General features: G+C 37.6%; 2 protein-coding genes across 2 annotated transcripts; one reads left to right on the forward strand and one right to left on the reverse strand.

The window, feature by feature from the left end:
- Positions 1 to 796: 796 nt before the first annotated feature.
- LOC308702186 (general transcription factor II-I repeat domain-containing protein 2B-like) lies at positions 797 to 2,164 on the forward strand (the record flags this gene model as incomplete). The annotated part of the gene is made up of 1 exon (XM_081384853.1): positions 797 to 2,164. One exon carries the CDS (start codon positions 797 to 799, stop codon positions 2,162 to 2,164), a length of 1,368 nt encoding a protein of 455 aa, XP_081240979.1.
- Positions 2,165 to 11,976: 9,812 nt separating this feature from the next.
- On the reverse strand, positions 11,977 to 18,081 carry LOC308702078 (complement factor H-like). Its single transcript, XM_081384700.1, has 11 exons — positions 17,957 to 18,081; positions 17,597 to 17,764; positions 17,393 to 17,498; positions 17,207 to 17,283; positions 16,889 to 17,071; positions 16,608 to 16,775; positions 15,644 to 15,838; positions 15,394 to 15,564; positions 14,752 to 14,919; positions 14,210 to 14,254; positions 11,977 to 14,001 (listed from the first exon to the last, which is right to left on the reverse strand). The coding sequence occupies exons 1-10, from the start codon at positions 18,024 to 18,026 to the stop codon at positions 14,250 to 14,252; spliced, it is 1,311 nt and encodes a 436-aa protein (XP_081240826.1). The 5' UTR covers positions 18,027 to 18,081; the 3' UTR covers positions 11,977 to 14,001; positions 14,210 to 14,249.
- Positions 18,082 to 22,397: the final 4,316 nt, after the last annotated feature.

Here is a 22,397-nt window from a genome sequence, read left to right on the forward strand (position 1 = left end):
TTGTCGAGATAGTTCAGGATGCGAACCCCGGTTTCCCGTAGAGCAGAGGTCACTAATAGGCGGACCGCGGTCCGGATCCGGACCCAGCCGCCGTTCTGTCCGGACCCGGACCAATAATCCATAAATTATTGAGAATTATTGACTTTTGACGGAGCGTTTCTATTTTAACCCGCGCAGCTTTTCTAGCATCTATGGTACTGGTTTAGCGCGGCCCAGGAAACTCACAGACCAATAGCATGCGTTGTAAATCATGTCATGTGATGCTACTCGAGTCAGACAGCGAGAGATACACACACACACAGGGAGAGACGAGACGAAAGAGAGACAACGTTTCACATGGCGTGCTCTAAAAAAAGAAAAGTGGACAGCGAAAACAGAGCTTTTAATCAAGAATGGACAGATTCTTACATGTTCATTCTTCCCACGGGCAGTTCAAAACCGGTATGTCTCATATGTTCGGAGACTGTCGCGATTATTAAAAGCGGCAATGTGAAGCGCCACTATGAGACAAAACACAAATCTTTTGACCAAACTTACCCACTTAAATCCGCACTGAGGGCACAGAAAATAAAGGATCTAAAAGCCCAATATGATCGATCCAGCAGAATCCTAACACATTCATTCACTGCCCAACAACGTGCTAACGAATGTTCCCTTAAAGTTGCTTGGATTTTGGGCAAACATAAAAAAACATTTACTGATGGAGGGGTTGTCAAGGAGTGCATGAGTGCGGTAGCTGAAACCTTATTTGAGGGAAAACAAAAAGAAGACGTGTGTAAAAATCAAGCAAATACCTATGTCAGCATCATCAGCCACAAAGAAAACAGAAATATTAACCCATGATGTGTTAGCTCAGCTGGATGAAGCAATTCACAAGGCACCATGCATAGGCTTAGCTGTAGATGAGTCCACTGATGTGTCTGACAATGCTCAGCTGTTAGTTTTTGTGAGGTTCTTCAACAAGGATAAGGAAGAGTTCTGTGAAGACCTGTTAGGTGTCACACCCCTTCAGACCAGTACAAGAGGAGAGGACATCTACCTGGCCATAAAGGAGATGTTAAAGAAGAGGGCAATAGAGCTGAAGCAAGTGGTTTCAATAACCACAGATGGAGCCCCTGCCATGGTAGGGAGAGAGAGAGGAGCTGTGGCAAGAATGAAAGATGACAATCCTCATCTCATCTCTTACCATTGCATAATTCATCAGTCAGTCCTGTGCTCCACCCTGTCAGACGAGTATGCTGAGGTGATGAACACAATGATGAGAATGATAAACTTTCTCAGAGCTTCCTCTTCCCATCAGCATCGCATGCTCAGGGAATTCCTCAGAGAAGTTAATGCAAATGCTGATGACCTTCTGCTACACAACAATGTAAGATGGCTCAGCAAAGGTAGGGTGTTGGAGCGCTTTTGGTCCATCCGAGGGGAAATCACAGCTTTCTTGGCACAGCTGAAGAGCCAGAAGGCAACAACATTTTCTCTCTTTTTGGAGGATGACAAGAAGATGGATATTGTGGCTTTTTTGGTTGATATCACTTCACACCTGAATGAACTGAATTTAAAGCTACAGGGCAAGGACAATTCAGTTTGTGATCTGATGACAGCTGTCCGCTCCTTTCAGAGGAAACTTGTGTTGTTTAGAGAAGACCTGCTGGCAGACTGTGCACACTTTCCAACTGTGAAGGAACAGGTTCAGGGTGAGAGAGATGTGTCTTCTTTTGTTGACTTTGTTGACAAGCTGATTGTAAACTTCAGCAAGCGTTTTGACAGCTTCAGCTTTGGAGAGCAGCTCACCCTGTTCATTCAGAACCCATTCCTCATCACAGATGTCAGGGAGTTCTCAAAGGAAGTCACACTGCTCTTCAAGTGGGAAAATGTTGGGCCTCTCCAGATGCAACTGCTCGATCTCCAAGCAGATGTGGCCTTGAAAGAGCATTTTGGAAAAACTGATCCTGCCACTTTCTGGCTTCAAATGGTCTCAGAGACTGCTTTCCCAGGTCTGAGGAAAGTAGCCATGTATATCTTTACCATGTTTGGCTCCACATACAACTGTGAGGCAGCTTTCTCCACAATGAACATTATTAAAAGCAAATATCGATCCAGGCTCACCAATGAGCACCTACACGTGTTTGAGAATGGCCCTGACACCATTCCAGCCCAGATTTAAAATCCTGGCTGGACAAGCAAGGGCTCACTTTTCTCACTAAGCAAGAGAAAGTGTGGAAGTGGGATATAAAAGGGAAAGAAAGAGAAAAGGAGGTGTTAAAGCTGTTCAATTGTTAATGTGTTGAGATTGTTTATTTTAAAATGTGTTTAAACTTAAGATTTGAAAGGGAGTTAACTAAAAAGTAAAAAGGAAACTCAAGCTATACTTTTTATTTAGTTTTTCTAAAATTAAGCACTTTATTTTGAGATGCACATTTTTCAAAAGCTCTCTGTTGTGTTTTATTTATTTACAATTTTTTTTTAAATGCAACCTTTATTTTATTTAAATTGATCATTTATTATTAGAGTATATTTCCCTACAGCTCAATATATAAACTGACAATAAATATTGTTGAAATATTATTAAATTTGTACTTTCATTTTATTCGTCGTCTCTTGACTAGGCTACTTACATATTTTCATACAACTAGGCTGTGGCACTGAATGTTAACACAAGTTAGTCATTGTGATGTTGCGGACCTTTGGTTGCTGAAATTTTTTCTAACTGGACCTCTTAGAATTTTAATTGAATACCCCTGATCTAGCCGAACAAAATAAATAAATAAATTGTACAGCACAAACCATCACAAATGAAGTAAAAACGATTGAACAGTTTATTGTACAGGTAAGTTTATCGCTGTTATAAAGTAAAAAAAAAAAAAAAAAATCCAACAAAAGTTCTTCTCAGAAAGAAGTATTATAGTACAGTATACTGCAAAGAATCACATGAGAGAAATAAAAAAACTCCATGAGGGGAGAAAAAACGAAATCAAATAACTAAGAACACCTTACTTGGGATAACTTGGAAGGGCTCGGAGGGACACAGCAGGCGATGCGTAGCCAAGACTCAGAAACCAATTGAGGAACAAGGGGTAAAAACACAGCTAAAATACTCTATGGGTAACAAGGCACATGTGACCTGGATAACGCTGACAAGGACACACAAGGAAGAACTAAGGCAGTGGTGAACACAGCGGACCTCTAGAGGTCCGGAGACAAACAACAGGAGGCAGGATGCTGACAAAATGAAAAGCATTTTGAGTTTTGCAGAAAACATTGACTACATTTACATGCAGCCAATAACCCGTTCAAAACCGGAATATTAGCAATAACCCGGTTGCGCACGGCCATGTAAATACCGGCAAAAAAACAAATGCTCATATCCCGGTTTTTAAAAACACGGATATGATCCCTGGGGTACCCCTTTTCTAACCCGAATATTTGGTCATGTAAACACGTATCGGCATATCCCCATCAAAAGGAACATTGATTTGGGTTCAGCGCATGTTCTATTTGCAAGGAATCTTGGTCTTTTGAGTAGAGACGGCGCATACAAAAACCCGCGTGCAGTATACCGGAAGTAAACAAGAAGTAGAGGTAAACATGGCGAGACGCAGCACAGCACCACACTTTTGGAGCGAGGAGGAAAGCGCAAACAAAGGCGATCACTATCTGCCCCGAACTATTCATTATCCGCGCGCTGCTGCTGTTGTTGTTGTCTTTGGATACAGGAAGAAGAATCGGAAATGACGCATATTGCGTCTTAAGGCCGTACGTCCAGACGCTAACCGTGGGTCGCCGTTTACATCGGGATATTGCCAATTGATTACAAATTCCATGTATACAGGAGTAACTCTCTCTGCTCACGCATGTAAACGGGTTATTCCGAATGTTTCAGAAACCCAAATAGTCAGGCCCGTCGCGACAAGGCAGGCAAACCAAGCAATTGCTTGGGGCCCCGAGCTGTCCTGGGGCCCCAAGACAACGACTGGTTAAGAATAAAATGCAACGACAAACTGTGTGAGCGCCCCTTTGATAGTCAATGCGGTAAAGTGCAATGACACTGTTATCGGGATCCCCCTCAAGGGGGCCCCTCTCAGTAGTCGCTGAGCAGCCAGCCAACCACGCGATCTCTGCTGCTGGCAAAATACAAAAACTCCTCGGCAGTCATCATGAAGCGGAATTATGCTTCAGGAAGCCAGAAAAGAATGAAGAGAAAGGAAGAGGAGGATAAGAAAAAACAAGATAGTGGTAAGTAGGGGTGTAACGATACACGTATTCGTATTGAACCGTTCGGTACGAGGCTTTCGGTTCGGTGTTCGGTACGCATTTTCAAACCGAACGGTTTGTTGGATCATTTTTTCTGCCGACCAAAATTTCGTTATTTCAAATGTAGGCGCGTTGCGCGTGGCAACGTAGAGCCACCGGCGCGACTACAACATTGCCCAACATCAAATGGCAAACGTAATGTAAGCGGAACGAAACTGAGCTACTCGTTATTGTGTGGTTGACGGACCGTTGTTTATCAGTTTGGACCAGTGCAGCGCGAGCCGATCGTGATCATGCGACACTGTTACTACACAGCACTAATAAGAGTGAGCCTTAAAGGCCCTTTCACACTGGACGCAATTTTGACGCACGAATATTTCGCGCGATGGGTTTATTTTTTGATCAGCTGTTTGTGTAATGAGTGCTTCCACACCGAACGCGAATGTGCCGCGGCGAAAAAACAAATTTTATTTTTTATGCTTCGATGTCGATTTTTTTTTACTTTTTGCGGCGACAGAATAGGCTTCAGCCAATCACATACTACAAGGACAACGATTTGAAAGACAATGTGTGGCCAAAGCCCGTCTACGGAAAGCCTGTTCACTTCAACGCCCTATTAAGTCCTATTGGTTGTAGTTCCAATCAGAGTTCCACTGGGGGTGCTCGCCATGAGTGCAAAATGAATGGGAGTCAATGGGGCTAGATGGCTAAATTTGTCTCCCTCACCCGATTGCCGTTGAGAAATCTCAGATTTGATTGTAGGTTTTGCAAGTTCAACATGGGTTATAGATCGAACGTTGAATGAACGAGTACTTATTTCTTTTCGATTTCTTACAGGTTGAGTTGTTGTTGCCCATAACACGCTAGCATTCTGCTAATGACGTCAGCATTCTGACGTCATTGACATTTTGAAAGACTTTTTAAAGCAAATAAGTGACTCTAAAAAATCTAACACCAAGCAATGTGTAATTTATTTGCATCCCCTTTCGAAAACAACATTCAAATTACTAGACAAAAAATTATATCCTACGAAAAGTGGATTTTGAGCGGTATAGCTCCATAGACCTCCATTCATTCTGCACTCGTCATGTGAGCGCCCTCATATGGAACAAGAGTGGAACTGCAACCGGAAGTTTATTGAGTGGCACTTCTCCCCTCATTAGACTTTCTCTGGTGTGGCGTAGCATTGCCAACCAACTCTGTTATCTTGACTGTGAGTATTGTGTGATAGTTTTAGTCGTTGTATAGTCCTGTACTGTGTAGGCTAGCAGGCCAAACTACATTCAAAGATGGCTGCCATGCTCTGTCTCTGAGATCTCAAGCTCTCTACAATCTAATACAAATCATTGTAATCACATATTGGACCATTACTTTAAGGTCAACATTTGGTCAATATATGCATTTAGTCTTCACATTCTGAATATTGGACTTGTGCGGCGAGTGAATTGGACTATTTTCATCGCTTCAACTGTTTGAGAGGCTTCTGGGCTTGGCGGGCCTGCCACTTCTATCTCAGTACATCTTGGTAAGATTGTGGAATCATGCCTCCCAAAGGTAGTAAACAACCATCAGAGGATGATACAGTTGTAACTATGGGTATGTTGACCCACATGATGGATCAGCAGAGAGAATTTTACAAGGAAATGTTACAACAACAACAGGAAAACTTCAAGAGTTTCATTCAAATCATTATGGATGGAAATGTGAAAAGGCTGGATGGTGTGATTAGAGAGGTACAAGAACTGAAAACTAGTCTGCAGTTCACACAAGGTATCATGGATGAGATGAAAGCTAAGAAGAATGACATTGATATAAAAATTAGATCATTTGAGAGCAGCATTTCAAAATCAAAACAGGAATTGGAGGATCTGTTTGAGAAGCTGGATCATATTGAAAATCAGTTAAGGAGATCTAATCTACTGATTGATGGGATCGCAGAGGAAAAAGGCGAAACAATCAGTGGATTAGAAATGAAGATTCAACAAATGCTGTCTAATAATTTGGGTCTGGATAGTTCTACAATTGAGATGGAAAAGGTCCACCGGATTGGCCAATTCCATGAGGGAAGAAAGCCAAGAAAAATTGTTGTGAAGCTTCTTAGACTTAAAGACCGACAGCGCATCCTTTCCTCCACAAAGAAATTAAAGGGTACAAACATTTATATCAATGAAGACTTTTCTGATTTGGTGCAGCAGAGAAGACGTGAACTGTTGCCAAAATTGAAAGAGGCAAGAGAGAAAGGTGAAAGAGCCAGCTTAAGGTATGATAAGCTTATAATTTGGCCGGCAAATGGACAAAAGCAAGCATCTGAATAACTGCTCTTGAACTTTATTTAGATTTTTATCCTGATGTTTTTGTTTTGATGTTTAAATCTTTTTAATATGACAAATTTACTTTCAAACTTGCCTAAGAAAGGTTTAAATTTAGCTCATTTGAACATTTGTAGTCTCAGAAATAAGGTTCATGAAATTATAAACATCTGTTCCAATGGGATTCATGTATTGGCCTTATCAGAAACACACTTAGACCGCAGTTTTGATAATTCACAGCTAGCTGTTGAGGGGTATGGACTATTTAGAAAAGATAGAAATCAAAATGGTGGGGGTGTTGCATTTTATATTAGCGAAAATATTGCAGTCACTCCAAGGGAAGATTTGATGGGCAGCGATATTGAAATGATATGGCTACAGTTAAATATTCAGTTTAACAAACCCATTTTAGTGGGCTGCTGTTACCGACCTCCCAGTTCAAATGTAGATTACTTGGAAAAGATATGCGATAACATTGAGAAGGCATCTGCTCAAACCAAAGATATCTTTCTTTTTGGGGATTTTAACATTGATTGGTTTTCAAAGAAGTGTTATTTACGTAGAAAGATGATTACTATAACTAATGCTTCTAACCTTAAGCAGATTGTTACACAACCCACAAGAATTTCTTTGAATGGTAAATTTAAATCAACATGCATTGACCACATTTTTACAAATGTGTATGAGTTGTGTTCACATGTCATCTCAGTTGGAGTAGGATGCAGTGATCATAATTTAATCATCACAACAAAGAAAACTAAATTGCCTAAATCTGGTGCAAGGATTGTCTATCGAAGATCTTATAAAACGTTCGATCCTAATGCGTTTGTGGAAGATGTTGAAAGGTCCACTTGGTCGGCGGTTTGTGACGAGGAGGATGTTAATGCTTCTTTACGTATTTTTATGGATAGGTTTGTGAAAATAGTTGACAAACATGCACCGATTAGAAAAAGGTCGATAAAAGGCAATAATGCTCCTTGGTTAGATGGCGAGTTAAAATCTATAATGAGGCAAAGGGATAATGCCAAAGCTGAAACTCTAAAATCTAAAAGTGATATGGATGAAAGGTATTATTGTAAGTTGAGAAATAAAGTGACAAAGTTAAATAGATTAAAAAAGAAAATATATTTTAGCCAGAAGATTAGTAACTCATCAAATAATAGTAAGCAATTGTGGAAAGTTATAAATGAAATAATGTGTAAAAAAACAAAGTGTTCTAATATGTACTTGGAAACAGCAGCAGAAATAATTACTAAACCTTTGGATATAGCAAATCATTTGAATGACTTTTTTATAAAGAAAACTGCAAATTTAAGATCTAGTATGTTATCATACCCTAAGGATTCACCTTGTAGTAATGTGAAGAACATTATGAGGAATAAATCTTGTTCATTGACATTTGGTACAGTTAAAGAGGAAATTGTTGAAAAGATGTTGCTCTCTCTCCCAGAGGAAAAAACTGCAGGTATAGATCATTTGGATGGCAAAATTTTTAAAACTGTTGCTAATATCTTGTGTAAGCCTATCAGTCACATTTTTAATAGATCTGTGCTAAGTGGGGTGTTTCCCCAAATTTGGAAGCAGTCTAAAATTATACCTTTAGTGAAAGATGATAGATTAGGTCTCACCGAATCAAATTGTAGACCAATTAACATTCTCCCTATATTGAGCAAAATATTTGAAAAGTTACTTTTTAATCAAATGATGCAGTATTTTGTATCAAATAATTTGCTCTCCAATTCACAGCATGCTTATAAGCCAGGACACTCCACTAACACTGCATTGGTACAAATGGTGGACCAGTGGCTAACTTTTATGGATGACAAAAAGCTTGTGGGTGCTGTGCTGCTGGATTTCACAGCAGCTTTTGATATTATAGACCATGACATTTTACTGTCTAAGCTTAAGTGCTATGGGTTTTCACATCAGTCTGTGTCCTTGATATGCAGCTATCTCTCTGGTAGAAGTCAGCAGGTATTTTTTAATGGGAGCTTTTCTGATTGTAAACAGTTGTCATGTGGTATTCCTCAGGGCAGCTGTTTGGGTCCATTGCTGTTTTCTGTGTTTGTTAATGATCTGTCACATGCTGTTTCAAGAGCAGATGTTGTACTTTATGCAGATGATGCTACAATGTTTTATGCATCACCTACAATAACTGACATAAGTTGCACCTTGCAGAATGAACTTAATGCCATTACAAATTGGGTGAAACTTAATAAATTAGCTCTCAATATATCTAAAACTAAATGTATAGTCTTTGGTACTAAACGTATGCTTGGCAAGCCTTGCAACTTAAATCTAATTATTGATACATCTGTGGTAGAGCAGGTGAGTCAGACTAAACTCTTGGGTGTGAAGCTGGATAGTCAGCTCTCTTGGGCTGATCAGATTGACCACATTGTGTCTAAAATGGCCAAAGGCATTGCTTTTTCCCGGAGATGTTCAGTATATTGTCCACCCTTAGTTATGAAAACAGTTGTCCAGTCTTTAGTTCTGTCACATCTGGGGTACTGCCCAGTAATTTGGTCCAGTGCTGCAAAGGGACATCTGAAAAAACTACAAATCGTTCAGAACAGAGCCGCAAGAGTAGCCCTTGGTTGCTCTTTTCGATCCAGTGTGGATAAAATGCATACCTGTTTGGGCTGGCTAAAGGTGGAGGATAAACTTAATATAAGTCTTCTCTGTTATATGCACAATGCTCTATTTAAAAACAATCCAAAATCTTTTGTAGACAAATTGGTTTTTAGTGGGTATTGTCACGGACATGTTACGCGTCAGGTGAGCTCAGGTGTGTTAGTGGTTCCATTTGCAAGGTCCAATTGTATGACAAGAACAGTTTTAGTTAGATCGTCATCTGCTTGGAATAAATTGGACTTAAGAACAAGGCATATATCCAACATATGTAATTTTAAGAAGACTCTAAAACAGATGACAATTAATAGTATTACACCAGTTAATTTGTGACTGTTATAGGTATTGACATTTTTAAATGCTGTATGTGCATGAATGTGTATATGTGGATAAATGTATATGTGTGATTATGTTATATGTATGTTATATTTGTGTATTTTAACTGTACACACGTTTCAGCACTTTTATGGGCCCCAGGAAGACTAGCAACCACATTGTGGAAGCTAATGGGGATCCAAATAAATAAATAAAAAATAAAATTTGGGATAGAAAGCTAACACTATTATCGTCAAAGATAGAGACAGAGACCGTGTTTACTTTGAACACGTAACAAAATGTAGTGAGACTATTTAGGGCTGCTTTTAGTATACATTCTTTGTGTGATATCTACAGTTTCTAGTCGAATGATTTTTAACTTGCTTACTTCGTGGGTTACATGTAATGTGTAGTGACATTACAAAACGCACTGTGTTTAGTTGAAGACGCAAAAAAACCCTGTGCACATTAGCATACTCCCCTTCAGACTCTGTTCTGTAAGATTGGGTGCACCCAAAACCTTCTTTTCTGTCTTTAAAATAAAATGAAAAGCTCGTCTTCACTGGATGCTATGACTATGACTGGAATGGATGATGATGATGATGATGAAGTGTCCATGTTTTCTCAGCTGTCGGCGCGATTCGCGCGAAAGTTTTGGAATGTTGAAGCTCTCTGAACGTCACAGACGTCGCAAATTCGCGTCGCGGCTGATGTGAATGGTTTTGATGCAAACTATTTGCGCACGAACTATTCGCTTTTTCGTTTCGCTTTTTCGTTACGCATCCAGTGTGAAAGGGCCTTAACTGCTGGCAAAGTGGCAGGGCTCCTACCAAATAAAGCAGAAAGTGTGTCCTGTGACATATGAGATCCCATCCAGGACCCAGCTCTTGCAAACCTTCCATGTTAACATGTTGAAGAAGGGGTATGCTCGTTCCACACAACGTGAACCTACATCTGAGGAAGTAGCGGAAACTTCAATGGCTTTGTTCGTGAGATCCGTGGAGAGAGAGGAGGAAATGGAGGAACAATACCTGCCTGGTTGTCAGGGCAACAGTCAGCTGAGCCTCGAGCACCTGGAAGATGGACAAAGGCAGGCACTTCTACAGTGCCTCCCGGCCAAACTCTTTATGGAGACACCGGGCAGAACAGGCGAATTCCATCTGATTGTGGACTCAGAGAAACCTAATACTAAGCAGTGTTGCAAACTTGGGCCATTTGGTTTAGCCAAAATTAGCATATTGTTGCTGTTTTGTTTACTTTTTTGCAGTTTTTATTTGTTTTTGTTTCCTCCTGCACTGTAAATATGGATTTTGTTTTGTTCAACGTTTTGTACAGTACGTCATTTCCATTTTCCACTCCAACTGGTTGGCCTATAAGACCAATCGATTGTAAAAAAAACAAACAAACAAAAAAACAGTATTTATCCCTCCTATTACCTTTGGGGTCGATTTGACCCCATTCAGTGTTTAACGTCTCTAAATACATAATAAAATAAAATTTGTTCCATATTTAAAGACTTTTCCTATTTTAACGGGGACAACAGGGTAAACATAACATTAACATGATGATAGGTTTTCAATGTTCTGTACACATTTTGTAGCATCGGTGTTCTTTGGGGTCAATTTGACCCCATGCTCATTTTGCTGTATAAAACATAAGAAATATCATTTTTTTTGTTGTTCACACATATGGATTTTAATATGCATTCACAACAAATATCACTTTAAAACTACCAATTCTGAGTTTTGTGGTTACTGTCCTTTTACCACACCTATCACAGTAAAACTAGGGTTAATGTGGTAAAAGCATTGTAAGTGTTGTGGTTACTGTGCATTTATAATAAGTATCACATTAAAACTACCAATACTGAGGTAAAAGCATGGTAAGTTTTGTGGTTGTCCTTTTACCACACCTATCACAGTAAAACTAGGGTTACTGTGGTAAAAGCATTGTAAGTGTTGTGGATACTGTGCATTTATAATAAGTATCACATTAAAACTACTAATAGTGTGGTAAAAGCATGGTAAGTGTTGTTTTTACTGTGCTTCTACTACCACTTTGGAACTAATTGCACAACCTGATCTCACGGGAAAACGTACAAATTCTACGAGGTGGCTAATTCGTACGAATTCATACGACCTCACTTTTTTGCAAAATCGTACATATTTTACGAATTGCCCAATTCGTATGAATTCATACGAATGACCTACCCCTGACCCCGCCCCTAAACCTACCCATCACATGGGTTTAGAAAAATCGTACAAATTCGAGTGAGGTCGTACGAATTCGCCAACTTTTTATCATTCATACGAATTGGTCGTGAGATAGTGTTGGTTTGCACGAGTGGAAAAGCTAATCTTACTTGTCACATGACATCAGATACTCGATTATTTTGTCGTAATCAGATCAGTTACACTGCTGATAACTGTCCCGTTTGCATGTAAATCAAAAGTTCATATTATTATTGCTTGCTATTAAAGACATACTTTTAATCATGCCCACATATCAGTGAACTCATTACATAAATGCATTTTACATTTAATTATGCAACTCCCTTTACAGAAAAATATCCCACAGTTATGGATAAACTCACAACATCATCATCAAGTCGTGTGCTGGGCACATTGGGCAACAAGTGTCCTCCAACGTATTTGATCCGTGGCCAAGTTCTCCACATCTTCCCAAGGGACACTGACATTCTTCAGATCTTCGTGAAACATCTGTCTCCATGTCTTCCTTGGTCTTCCCTGTCTCCTGCATCCTCCTGGTGGTGTCCACTTCATCACTGTCTTTGGGTGGTGTTGTTTGAGTATGCGTATGATGTGTCCAGCGACGTGCACCCTTTGGCTCTGTCTCAGTTTCTGAAAGTCTTCATGTGAAGTCCCACTCCTCCTTGTGATCTCTTTGATATATGCAGTACCAATATTGAAAATAGTGATTTATCTTTGTCCATATTGTTTAAGCATTTTTTTTTCTCTTTTCAGCTTCATAAACTGTACTTGATTTCTGCCTAATGCCTTTATCAAAAAAGTGTCAGTGCTCATCATGTGTTTTGCTAAAGGACATATTCATTGCCATCCATTAGTTCTAGTCTAGCAGTGACTTCATGATGCAATAGACAAATGTATATTTCTGCAAGTGTATATAGCAGGTGTTTGTCCGAACAATTGAAGATAGTGAGAGTGTTCAGGAAAACCTTTTGAAAACAATCAATATTTTTGTAATTATTTTTGGTGCTGAAAGTTTTTTATTCAGAGTTGTTTACCTTTACATTTAGATGGACTTAATGGCTTACATTTATCTTCATTAAACCTTGTATTACAGTGGTCACTATAGTAAATGCCCACCATAACTACATCTATGGTATCATTATATCACTACCTGGTTAATGTAAATGTAATATACCCGTGAATGTATTTTATAGAAGCATTTTCTTGCTGACGTTTATAATCATTAACTATTTTAAGTTGCCTTTCATTTAGTTACAATAAAAGTGACCAATAATCACAAGGATATAAAATTAAAGTTAAGAATGTAAAATGTTGTGCTTAAGTTTTTGCCTATTTGTTCTTTATAGGGAAGAAACAAATATATTTTCACAAAACAAAGTTGAATCTCATCTCTTGGTTTGTAAAAATATTATTTCATCATAGGTTTTTTTTTTTTACTTTACTGTATGTGTCACTATAATAGATTGTCCTTAATAATAATAGATAGAAAACCACAAAACACACAAGATGCAAACCGTTACACATCTTTTGCAAAAGCAAATACTTCATTCAAAACTATTTGAACTCTTCTATGCCTTTTTTGTGTAACTCTACATACAAACATAAAATGATTGGCCACAAACACACCAAACTACACAAATATGTGAAAAATGTAAAGCAATACTCTCTTGTCTCTTTTGCTTGTTCAGTGTGCAGTGGAGAGCATAGGAGTATGTCACTGAACTGACTTGAGTTGTATAATGACTCTATTTGCTTGTTAGAATTTGTTACTATTGTGATGCTGCTGTGAAACAATCTATATTGTATAAAGCGCTGTCCAAATAAAGTTGACTTTCTGACTGGCCTGCATGCATATGTGATCAATTTATGTATAAGTGTTTTCACACATGATCATTGTGTGTAGGTAATCGGGAAATGATTGTGGCATTAAATGGCAGTGTTTTCTAAATGAAACACAAGAGTTGTTTTAAATGATGTGTGTAATGTAGAGAACTGTTTAGAGTTTTGCAAAAAGTTTGTTTTACAAATGCAAACTGAGTGTAAAGCATATAGTGTGCTTACAGTTTTGCAGACTTGAAGATTCGGTATGAGTGAATGGTTTCACTGAGTGGGTTTTAAGTACCACTTTTAGTGTGTAAGGAATTAAAAAAACATCTGTAACATCTGTCATATTACTGTAACATGAGCAAGTAAATTGAAGCATCAAGAAAGTGTGTGTGTGTGTGTTGCTCTGCCACAGCGTGTCTGTCCATCTTCATTCAGATCTGTGGGATAATCAGATCTTAATAAAGAAAACTATAATAAATGCAGTTACTTGTGAACATTACTGCTGTTTTTAATCAGTTTACACTTCATTACAGGATCTTTATCCCATTCTAATTTTGCACTGCAAAATAAACTCTGAAAACAGAGATTAAATTATTGTAAATCAAATGTGGTTAGTACATTATCAAAATGTTTAATAGTTTTTACCTCAGTGTTTTACTCCAACTTTCTTCCAATTTATGTCTTACTAACCTGAAGAAAAGAAGAAGCAAAAAAAACAACATTTGATTTTCAAGAATATCAATAAAATATGGTTCAGTTTTTTGTAAGGATGCATTCAATTTATCAAAAGTGACAGTAAAGAGATTTCTAATGGTACAAAACATTTTCTATTTTAAATAAACTCTGAACTTTTGAACTTTCTATTTAGTTTATTTTCTATTTATTAGATTATTATTATTATCAGAATGATAAAGATGATTCTAGATCAGCTGCAGACCTGATGACCTCAACTAATTAACAATGAAAATACACAAACACAGAAATACTGTAATATACAATACATTATTGGCTGTATGTAAATTGTGCCTGAAATTTCAGAGACAGATCATGACACGATTTTTGCTTTGCTGCGAGGAAACAGTTTCAAAACATTTTAGAATTCATTGATAGAATTAATTGAGAATTCACTTGCAAATTGTATATGTTAAATAATTTGCACAAACTGTTACATTAATATGAGCACATACCAGCACACAGTGGATGTGGTGTCCATCCGTCTCGTGTGCATGTGGCTGACATTTGATAATATCCATACATGCAATAGTAATATCTTTTTGCTCCCAGTTTCAGATCTCCCCAGAAGTAATATTCTGGGCTATACACATGCTGGCCATGTGGGACTTCACATCTAATTTCTGAAACAAGATTTACATTATTTTACAGTAATAACATGCAATAAGTTCAGTACCAAATTCTGAAGTGTTTCTCTATAATCTTACACTCAAAACAATTCTAAGCCATTTTTCAAGATTTAGGCATTTCAATTAATAGTAAAATTCCATCAAATTCAATTAAATAATCCTTACATATTATTCATATTATGAATTAAGAATTTTAAATGATAAAAAAACCTGAGCTTAATAAAACATTTTGTATAAATCTTAAAATTAAATTAAAACATATTTTCTTTTTTTTAAATGTATGAATACGAATCACATAAACTAAATGATCCATTTCCTTATTCCATTAATATTTATACTAAATGTTTTATTAAGCTCTATTTTTTCTACTCATTTAAAATTCTTAATTCATAGTATGAATTATATGTTCAATATCAATTATTAAGTTAAATAATTTGCACAAACTGTAACATTAATATGAGCCCATACCAGCACACAGTGGTTTTGGTGTCCATCCGTCTCGTGTGCATGTGGCAACTGCTGACATTTGATCATATCCAGACATGCAATAGAAATATCTTTTTGCTCCCAATTTCAGATCTCCCCAGAAGCTAGAGAGGTCATACACATGCTGGCCACGTGGAACTTCACATCTAATTTCTGAAACAAGATTCACATTATTTTAAGAACATGCAGTAAGTTCATCACTAAATGCAGAAGTGTTTCTCTATAATCTTACCCGCACAAACAGGCTGATAATCCCACTGCCCATTCTCTCGACATGTAAATGATTTGAAGGTTTCTTTTGTTTGAAAGATCATGTATTTTTCAGTGCAGGTGATCTCCACTCTTTCTCCAGCTCTGAAAATAGTTTTTCCCTCTGGGTTGATCTTTTTTACTCCAAATGTGGTTGACTTAAGCTCACAAGTTACTTCTGTAAGACATAATTATGTAGAAATAAGGGTAAGAAGAGATGAAGCATAAAAAATGTGTGAAACTGGATTTTCATGCTTTGTCTTTTGGGGGAAACAAACGATTCTGACAATTATTTATTTATATATATATATTTTTTAAATCCTAAAATGGAAAAAAATATATAGCTTCCCATAAATAGAGTACAATTTGAATAAGTCCCTAAATAAGTATAAGCACATTTTTATTTTTTATTTTGAGAACTATTAGATATATTTGCTAAATTAAAATTAAGCAAGCAATTAGAAAGTAGTTATTAGTAAGCATTTTTTTAGCTGATTTTGTAGTTACAAAATAATAATGATCAGCAAATGCTGTTGCCTCATGATTTTCCCCAATAAAAAAATAAAAAAGTTGATTAAAACCCTGAAAAAACCATCAGTTGGACTCTTTCTACAGCATCACAGGAAGAAAGTAAATAATCTCATTCCATTTTCTCAACTTTTACAAATATTGGTGCGTTGACTCCTTTCATCATTTAGAAAGAAATCAAACTAAGATCAAGCAAATATTTTCTTGAATGCTTTGGAAATATAAAATTTTAGTTTATTAACTACATACTTGCTTTATTTTAATATTCAGTTTTGAATTTATGGTTAATGGCTATCTAATTTACGAATGTTTCAGTGTGACACTACAGAGTTTTTTTGCATAATGAAAGCTATATGGATAGAATAATTTTAGTGTTGTTTTACATATTAATTGTTTATTATGTAATATTGGTGCATTACCATCACATTCTGGGTTCAGAGTCCAGCCAAATTTAGCACATCTGGGGATTCCCTCTTTAGGTTTGAACCCTGGTGAACATCTGTATTTTAATATGGCATCTTTCTGGTATTCTTGCATTTTCTCAACAACATAACCATTTGGTATATCTGGTGCTGTGCATGTTATCTCTGTGTGAAAAGCAAGGGAAAGAGGAATAGTTAAATATGTGTTTTGAATAAAGCTCAGAAATCTGTGATCATTGGGTGAAGATACAAACATACAAATAACCAGTGTTATGAACCTTTGCACTTTGGAACGGGGTGACTCCATTCGCCCGTCTCTGTGCAGTGAATGTCACTACTTCCGTCTATCTTTTTGTCATTAGATACACACTCAAAGTGAATAACATCACCATAGCCTCCCTCCTCTGTGTTGCCCGATGCAATCACATCCCCATCTGTGCGAATGGCTGGACATGTCACAGCTAGGCAATAAAATATAACAATAAATAAAAAATAAAGTAACAACAAATCAATCAATTATTTTAGTTATTATTCTCTTGTCATGAGTCATATATAGTTATATATACTATAGTTCCGAAGTTCTGCAGAAAGCGTACCTTCACAGATAGGGAGAGTATTGTCCCATCCTTGAGCTCTGCAGGTACGCTGATTGATTCTGCTTGTCATTTCAAACCTGTGAACACAAGTACAAGTGCACACTTTTTACAAGTACAAGGAGTGTTAAACTGAAAAGGACAGTATGCATGTCATACAAGATAATAAAAAGCATAAAGCACATTTACCCTTTCTTGCAAGTATACATCACTTTTGCTCCAAAAACAAACTCAGATCCTGATATAAGACTAAAATCACCATTTGGTGTGTCCCCTGGGTGACTGCATTTTATCTCTGCAGAAATCAAACAAGTTTTACTCTGCATTGTAACATTGATTTAATAACCAGAAATGATGTGGTCATTGGTGATGTGGAATTGAGCATTTTCTCACTTGCACATGGTCTCTCAATGGATGTCTTCCATTGTCCTTTTTCACATTTGAATCTATACATTCCAGTATAACCTGTCGTGCAGCTCAGCCTCACTGTTTCACCATCATCGTATGACTCTTTCGCAACTGGTTCTGTGTTTTCATAGTTAATATCCTCTCTACGACATTCTGAGAAACACAAACAAATGTTACACAAATATGTAACTTTGTACATTAAATGCTGAAGCACATGCAAAACTAGGCAACACTTTCTAAATCTACAGTTTGGGAAGTGCATATAATATAACATTTATATTCAAGTCAATAAAATCTAAATTCAAAAGACATTTAAATAAATAACAACAACAAAAAATCACTTGCCTTGACATCGAGCACAATTTAAGGAAAACAACCAAAAGACGAAGCCAAGGAGTTTTACAGGAACTCTCATTTTGATCTCAATTCACAAGTATCTTTGTTGGTCTGTCTCTGATACTCTTGTCTGCTTGGGGATCAACAAGTTAATCATTCACCAAAGTCAAAGAGAGGTTTTTCTTACACCAGACCACTCTGTGCACAAGCAATATTTCATATAAGTGAAAAATAAAAATAAAAATCTTATCTGATGCAGCAACTCTTATTTTCCATTTAAACACCAAAAGAAACGTTACTTTAGAGAAGTCAAAATTCTTGAGTCATAGTTGTTCAACACATGAACATGAAGCAAAGGTTCCAACATGCCATGTTCACCTCTGAACTCTTTAATTCGGTTAATGTTTTTCATGTTCTTTGTGAATCAAATCATGAAGTACATTATGTGGTGAATGAATCTGTCCCATAAAGCATAATATGTGAGATCGAAGAAGATTCACAACAATTCTGAAGAAGAGTTTGAGCCTTAAAGTATTCGACTGACTGTGCTTAAACTGTTGTTGTCTCTTATGACCGAGATGATCCTCATTATCTCACATAAAAAAGAAAATAAAAATAAAAAGTTTGAAATGTGAAGGCTGGATGTCATTTACTGGATCTTACTTTTTATGTAAACACTGAATTGTTAAACTCAAAGGTCTTTAACTTTGTTTGCAAATGGTTGTCATGTGATTCCTGGCAAACAATTTATTATGTTTAAAATAGGACATGAACAATTTATACAAATGCATTTTTTCCCCCAATAAATATTGAAAAAAGAGTCCTTGTGACTGTGAAATGCTGACTGTGAAAATAAAGGTCAAACTAAATATTATAATAAGTTTCTAAGTTAATTTCTGAGGTTTGTGATTTTGCAACCCTGTTATCAGAATTTGAGATGTGTAAATACTAAAAACCCTGAAGTGAATAGATTATTTTATAGCAATAAGAATAAAACACATTTTCCAATTTTTGAAGGAAACATACACAGTTTTGAGGGTTAAATTGAGGAACCGATTAAGCTGATAAAATTAAGAAAAAAAAGCTACCTATTTATTTTAAGAGAATTTGATCAATTATGCGGTTTTAGAGACACCATTGTTAGTTCCCATGATGCTTTGCACATGGCTGGAAATGGAGAGTACATGTTGAAATGAAGTGTTATTTTATGTGTTTTTGAGCAAAGGGAAACATCTGCTAATGTTTAATGTTCAGTTGATTAAAATAGTTTTTTTGTCTATTATGTTGAAGTTTTGGTCAGAAGATTGTGCATGCATGTATTGATAATCTGAAGCATGTTGCTTTGTTCATTGACGTTCAATAACTTTGCTATAATGCTAGTGCTGTAACGTTTGTTTCTGTGCTGAGCAGCAGTCTTTTTATTATACAATATAAGTCAAAGACAAATATAAAAAGGTTATTTCCATTCACTCTAATTCACACACTTTTGAGCATCAACTTGTTTCTGTTAATTTTCCTGTTCCAGATAATGTCACAATGTTTACCCTTTTTTCTCTGCTCAAAATAATGGATGGCTGCTAAATATCTGCTTTAAAGGGTCATTTCACCCGTGGAGACATGAATGTGTATTGAAAGTGGGTCATTTATGTAGAAGAAATGTGAAATTATTTTTGAATTTGGAGCTTTCTAGACTGAGAAAAGCCAGAAAATGTATTTTTGGCTTATGTGGATGAAAGACAACAACTCCCAGAATGCACTTGCTTCGCTACCCTACAAGGCCACTCCCAAGCCACGACTACCGGTAAGACAGCGCAGTTGAAAACAAAAACATCAAGGCAAGGCTAGGCTACGAGTGAGTCTCCGTGACGAGTTTGCCCAAAATGTCCGGGAATTCGGCTTTTGCGTTCTACAGTCGCCATTCATCATGTTTACTGTGGCGAGCAGGACGAGGCTGAGGGGCGCGGGAGAACGGCACGAGGCCGGTGGCGTGATTACTGACGACCGATACCTGTGAGGCACTGTTCTCGTATCTCGCACGGAGGAGCAGGTATTTTCTTAGCAATGGTAAAACACACATCAACCGATCACGCCACCGGCCTCGCGTCTTTCTCCCGCGGCGCTAGCCTCGTCCTGCTCCCTGTATTACTGTGATTACTGATGAGCGCGCCTGTGAGATGCACCGGTCTCATGTGCTATCTCTCACGGAGGTGCGGGTATTTTCTTAGCAATGTTAAAACGCAAATCAACCGAGCATTCATGTAAACATTACATTCAGATTCACCAATCGGGGTGAATTCAGTTAGATTGAAACAAAAGGTGAGCATGTAATCAATGGATGGCGACCGCAGAAAGCAAAAGCTGAATCCCGGACATTTTTGTCGATCTCGACGGCCGAACATGTCCGGGAAATAGAGTATGGTAACCCCTACTACTCAGCTTTCTTCGTCCCTGTTTTCTGCAGGTTTCTGCCGTTGAAATCAAACGCACTCGCACTGATCTGTGATAGGTCTGTTAGCGCATTAGGTCCAACCCCCTATGGGCGGGTTTGAAAGGGTGGATCTAGTGCTTGTAGTCTTAACAGAAATCCCCCCCTCTTACACTTCCTCCTACAATGACGCAAAATGACGATTTTTGCGTCATTGTAGGAGGAAGTGTAAAGAGGTAAATACAGATTTCTCTCGTCTCGGGGGAAAATGAAAAAATGTTGCATGACCATTCAATAGTATGACTGGGTTTCTAACAATGCAAAGCTTAATGCAAATGGGTGAAGTGTCCCTTTAAGAATTCAATGATCAATTGCACCACCAAGTGGTCCTTCTGTAAAGTTAAAATTTATGATTGCATTTATTATTTTAAAATATACACAATGATTTTAATGTATATTGACTGCGACAGACAAAAGGATTGTCAGCAGTTTCATCAGAATATTAACCAACCAATCTCTGAACCTGTGGTTAATATGTAAAAGGTTATGAATAGAAGGGAGCACTATTCATAATTATTTTCCCCACAATGTCAAATGCACTTTGTAATGTCACATATATTAACCAAGTATTTTTTTTTTACATTTTACAATGATATCTGTATGAATTTGTTGTCAAGTGTCCCAGCTCTTAAGCACTATTTTTTTATATAATAAATGACTGACTGTACATTATCCCACTGATTGCACGGCTACTCACCAGATAAAAAAAAAATAAAATAAAATATGTAGACATCAAATATTAAACTTATCTGTATATTATTCTAAAGCTTCTGCAAAAAATACTAGTCCATTACAAAACAACCTTGCAACACGACGAACACCACAACATGAGTACAGTATATAAAAAAATATACAGTATACAGAACATCAACTTAAATAAAGCTACAATGATAAATGATACAATATAGACCTACAAACGTGTTCAATTATATTTTATATATATATATATATATACACTCACCTAAAGGATTATTAGGAACACCTGTTCAATTTCTCATTAATGCAATTATCTAATCAACCAATCACATGGCATCAATGCATTTAGGGGTGTGGTCCTGGTCAAGACAATCTCCTGAACTCCAAACTGAATGTCAGAATGGGAAAGAAAGGTGATTTAAGCCATTTTGAGCGTGGCATGGTTGTTGGTGCCAGACGGGCCGGTCTGAGTATTTCACAATCTGCTCAGTTAATGGGATTTCCACGCACAACCATTTCTAGGGTTTACAAAGAATGGTGTGAAAAGGGAAAAACATCCAGTATGCGGCAGTCCTGTGGGCGAAAATGCCTTGTTGATGCTAGAGGTCAGAGGAGAATGGGCCGACTGATTCAAGCTGATAGAAGAGCAACTTTGACTGAAATAACCACTCGTTACAACCGAGGAATGCAGCAAAGCATTTGTGAAGCCACAACATGTAAAAACTTGAGGCGGATGGGCTACAACAGCAGAAGACCCCACCGGGTACCACTCATCTCCACTACAAATGGGAATGCTGTGAGTGAGTGGGCGGAGTTTGTTGTGAGAGTACTGCTGGTGTGTGTGCTGAGTACCGGCCGAGTGCGTTTGGACTCTGTGAGTGTGAGTGAATCTAATTTTCTTTCTTTCTGTCTTTTTTCTGGTCTTTCTTTTTGTTTGTTGTTTTTGTGCGGTTTGGGGGGTTTGTTGTAGTTGTTTTGGGCCGCGTGCCACCTTACCGGGAGCATGACGGCCCCACACTCACGGTGTTGTTTGGGTTCATTGACCCGGCGTCCTGGTGTAAAAGTGGCGTCCGCGGTTAGTGTGGAGAAGTGCTGTCTTGCAGTGGGAGAGGTAGTTGGGCATGAAAACATAATGTCTGCCTCCAGGATGAATAATGCCACTGTGGTATTTCTCAGTACTGTCGAAAAGGCTAATGAATAGACCTTTCTCACAATAACCGGAAATACGTAATCATTGTGGAAGCGGAGTTCCTGTCAAGCGTCAACACA

The sequence above is a fragment of the Scardinius erythrophthalmus genome, assembly GCF_964197995.2.
Source record: "Scardinius erythrophthalmus genome assembly, chromosome: 14".
Classification (NCBI taxonomy): domain Eukaryota; kingdom Metazoa; phylum Chordata; class Actinopteri; order Cypriniformes; family Leuciscidae; genus Scardinius; species Scardinius erythrophthalmus.

Excerpts from the sequence above, each read along its gene's own strand:
- LOC308702078 (XM_081384700.1), bottom strand. The coding sequence starts at position 18,026 with ATGAGAGTTCCTGTAAAACTCCTTGGCTTCGTCTTTTGGTTGTTTTCC. Across the intron at positions 17,765-17,956 it reads AAATTGTGCTCGATGTCAAG|AATGTCGTAGAGAGGATATT; the intron begins GCAAGTGATTTT and ends TGTGTTTCTCAG. Across the intron at positions 15,565-15,643 it reads TTATCAGCCTGTTTGTGCGG|AAATTAGATGTGAAGTTCCA; the intron begins GTAAGATTATAG and ends ATCTTGTTTCAG.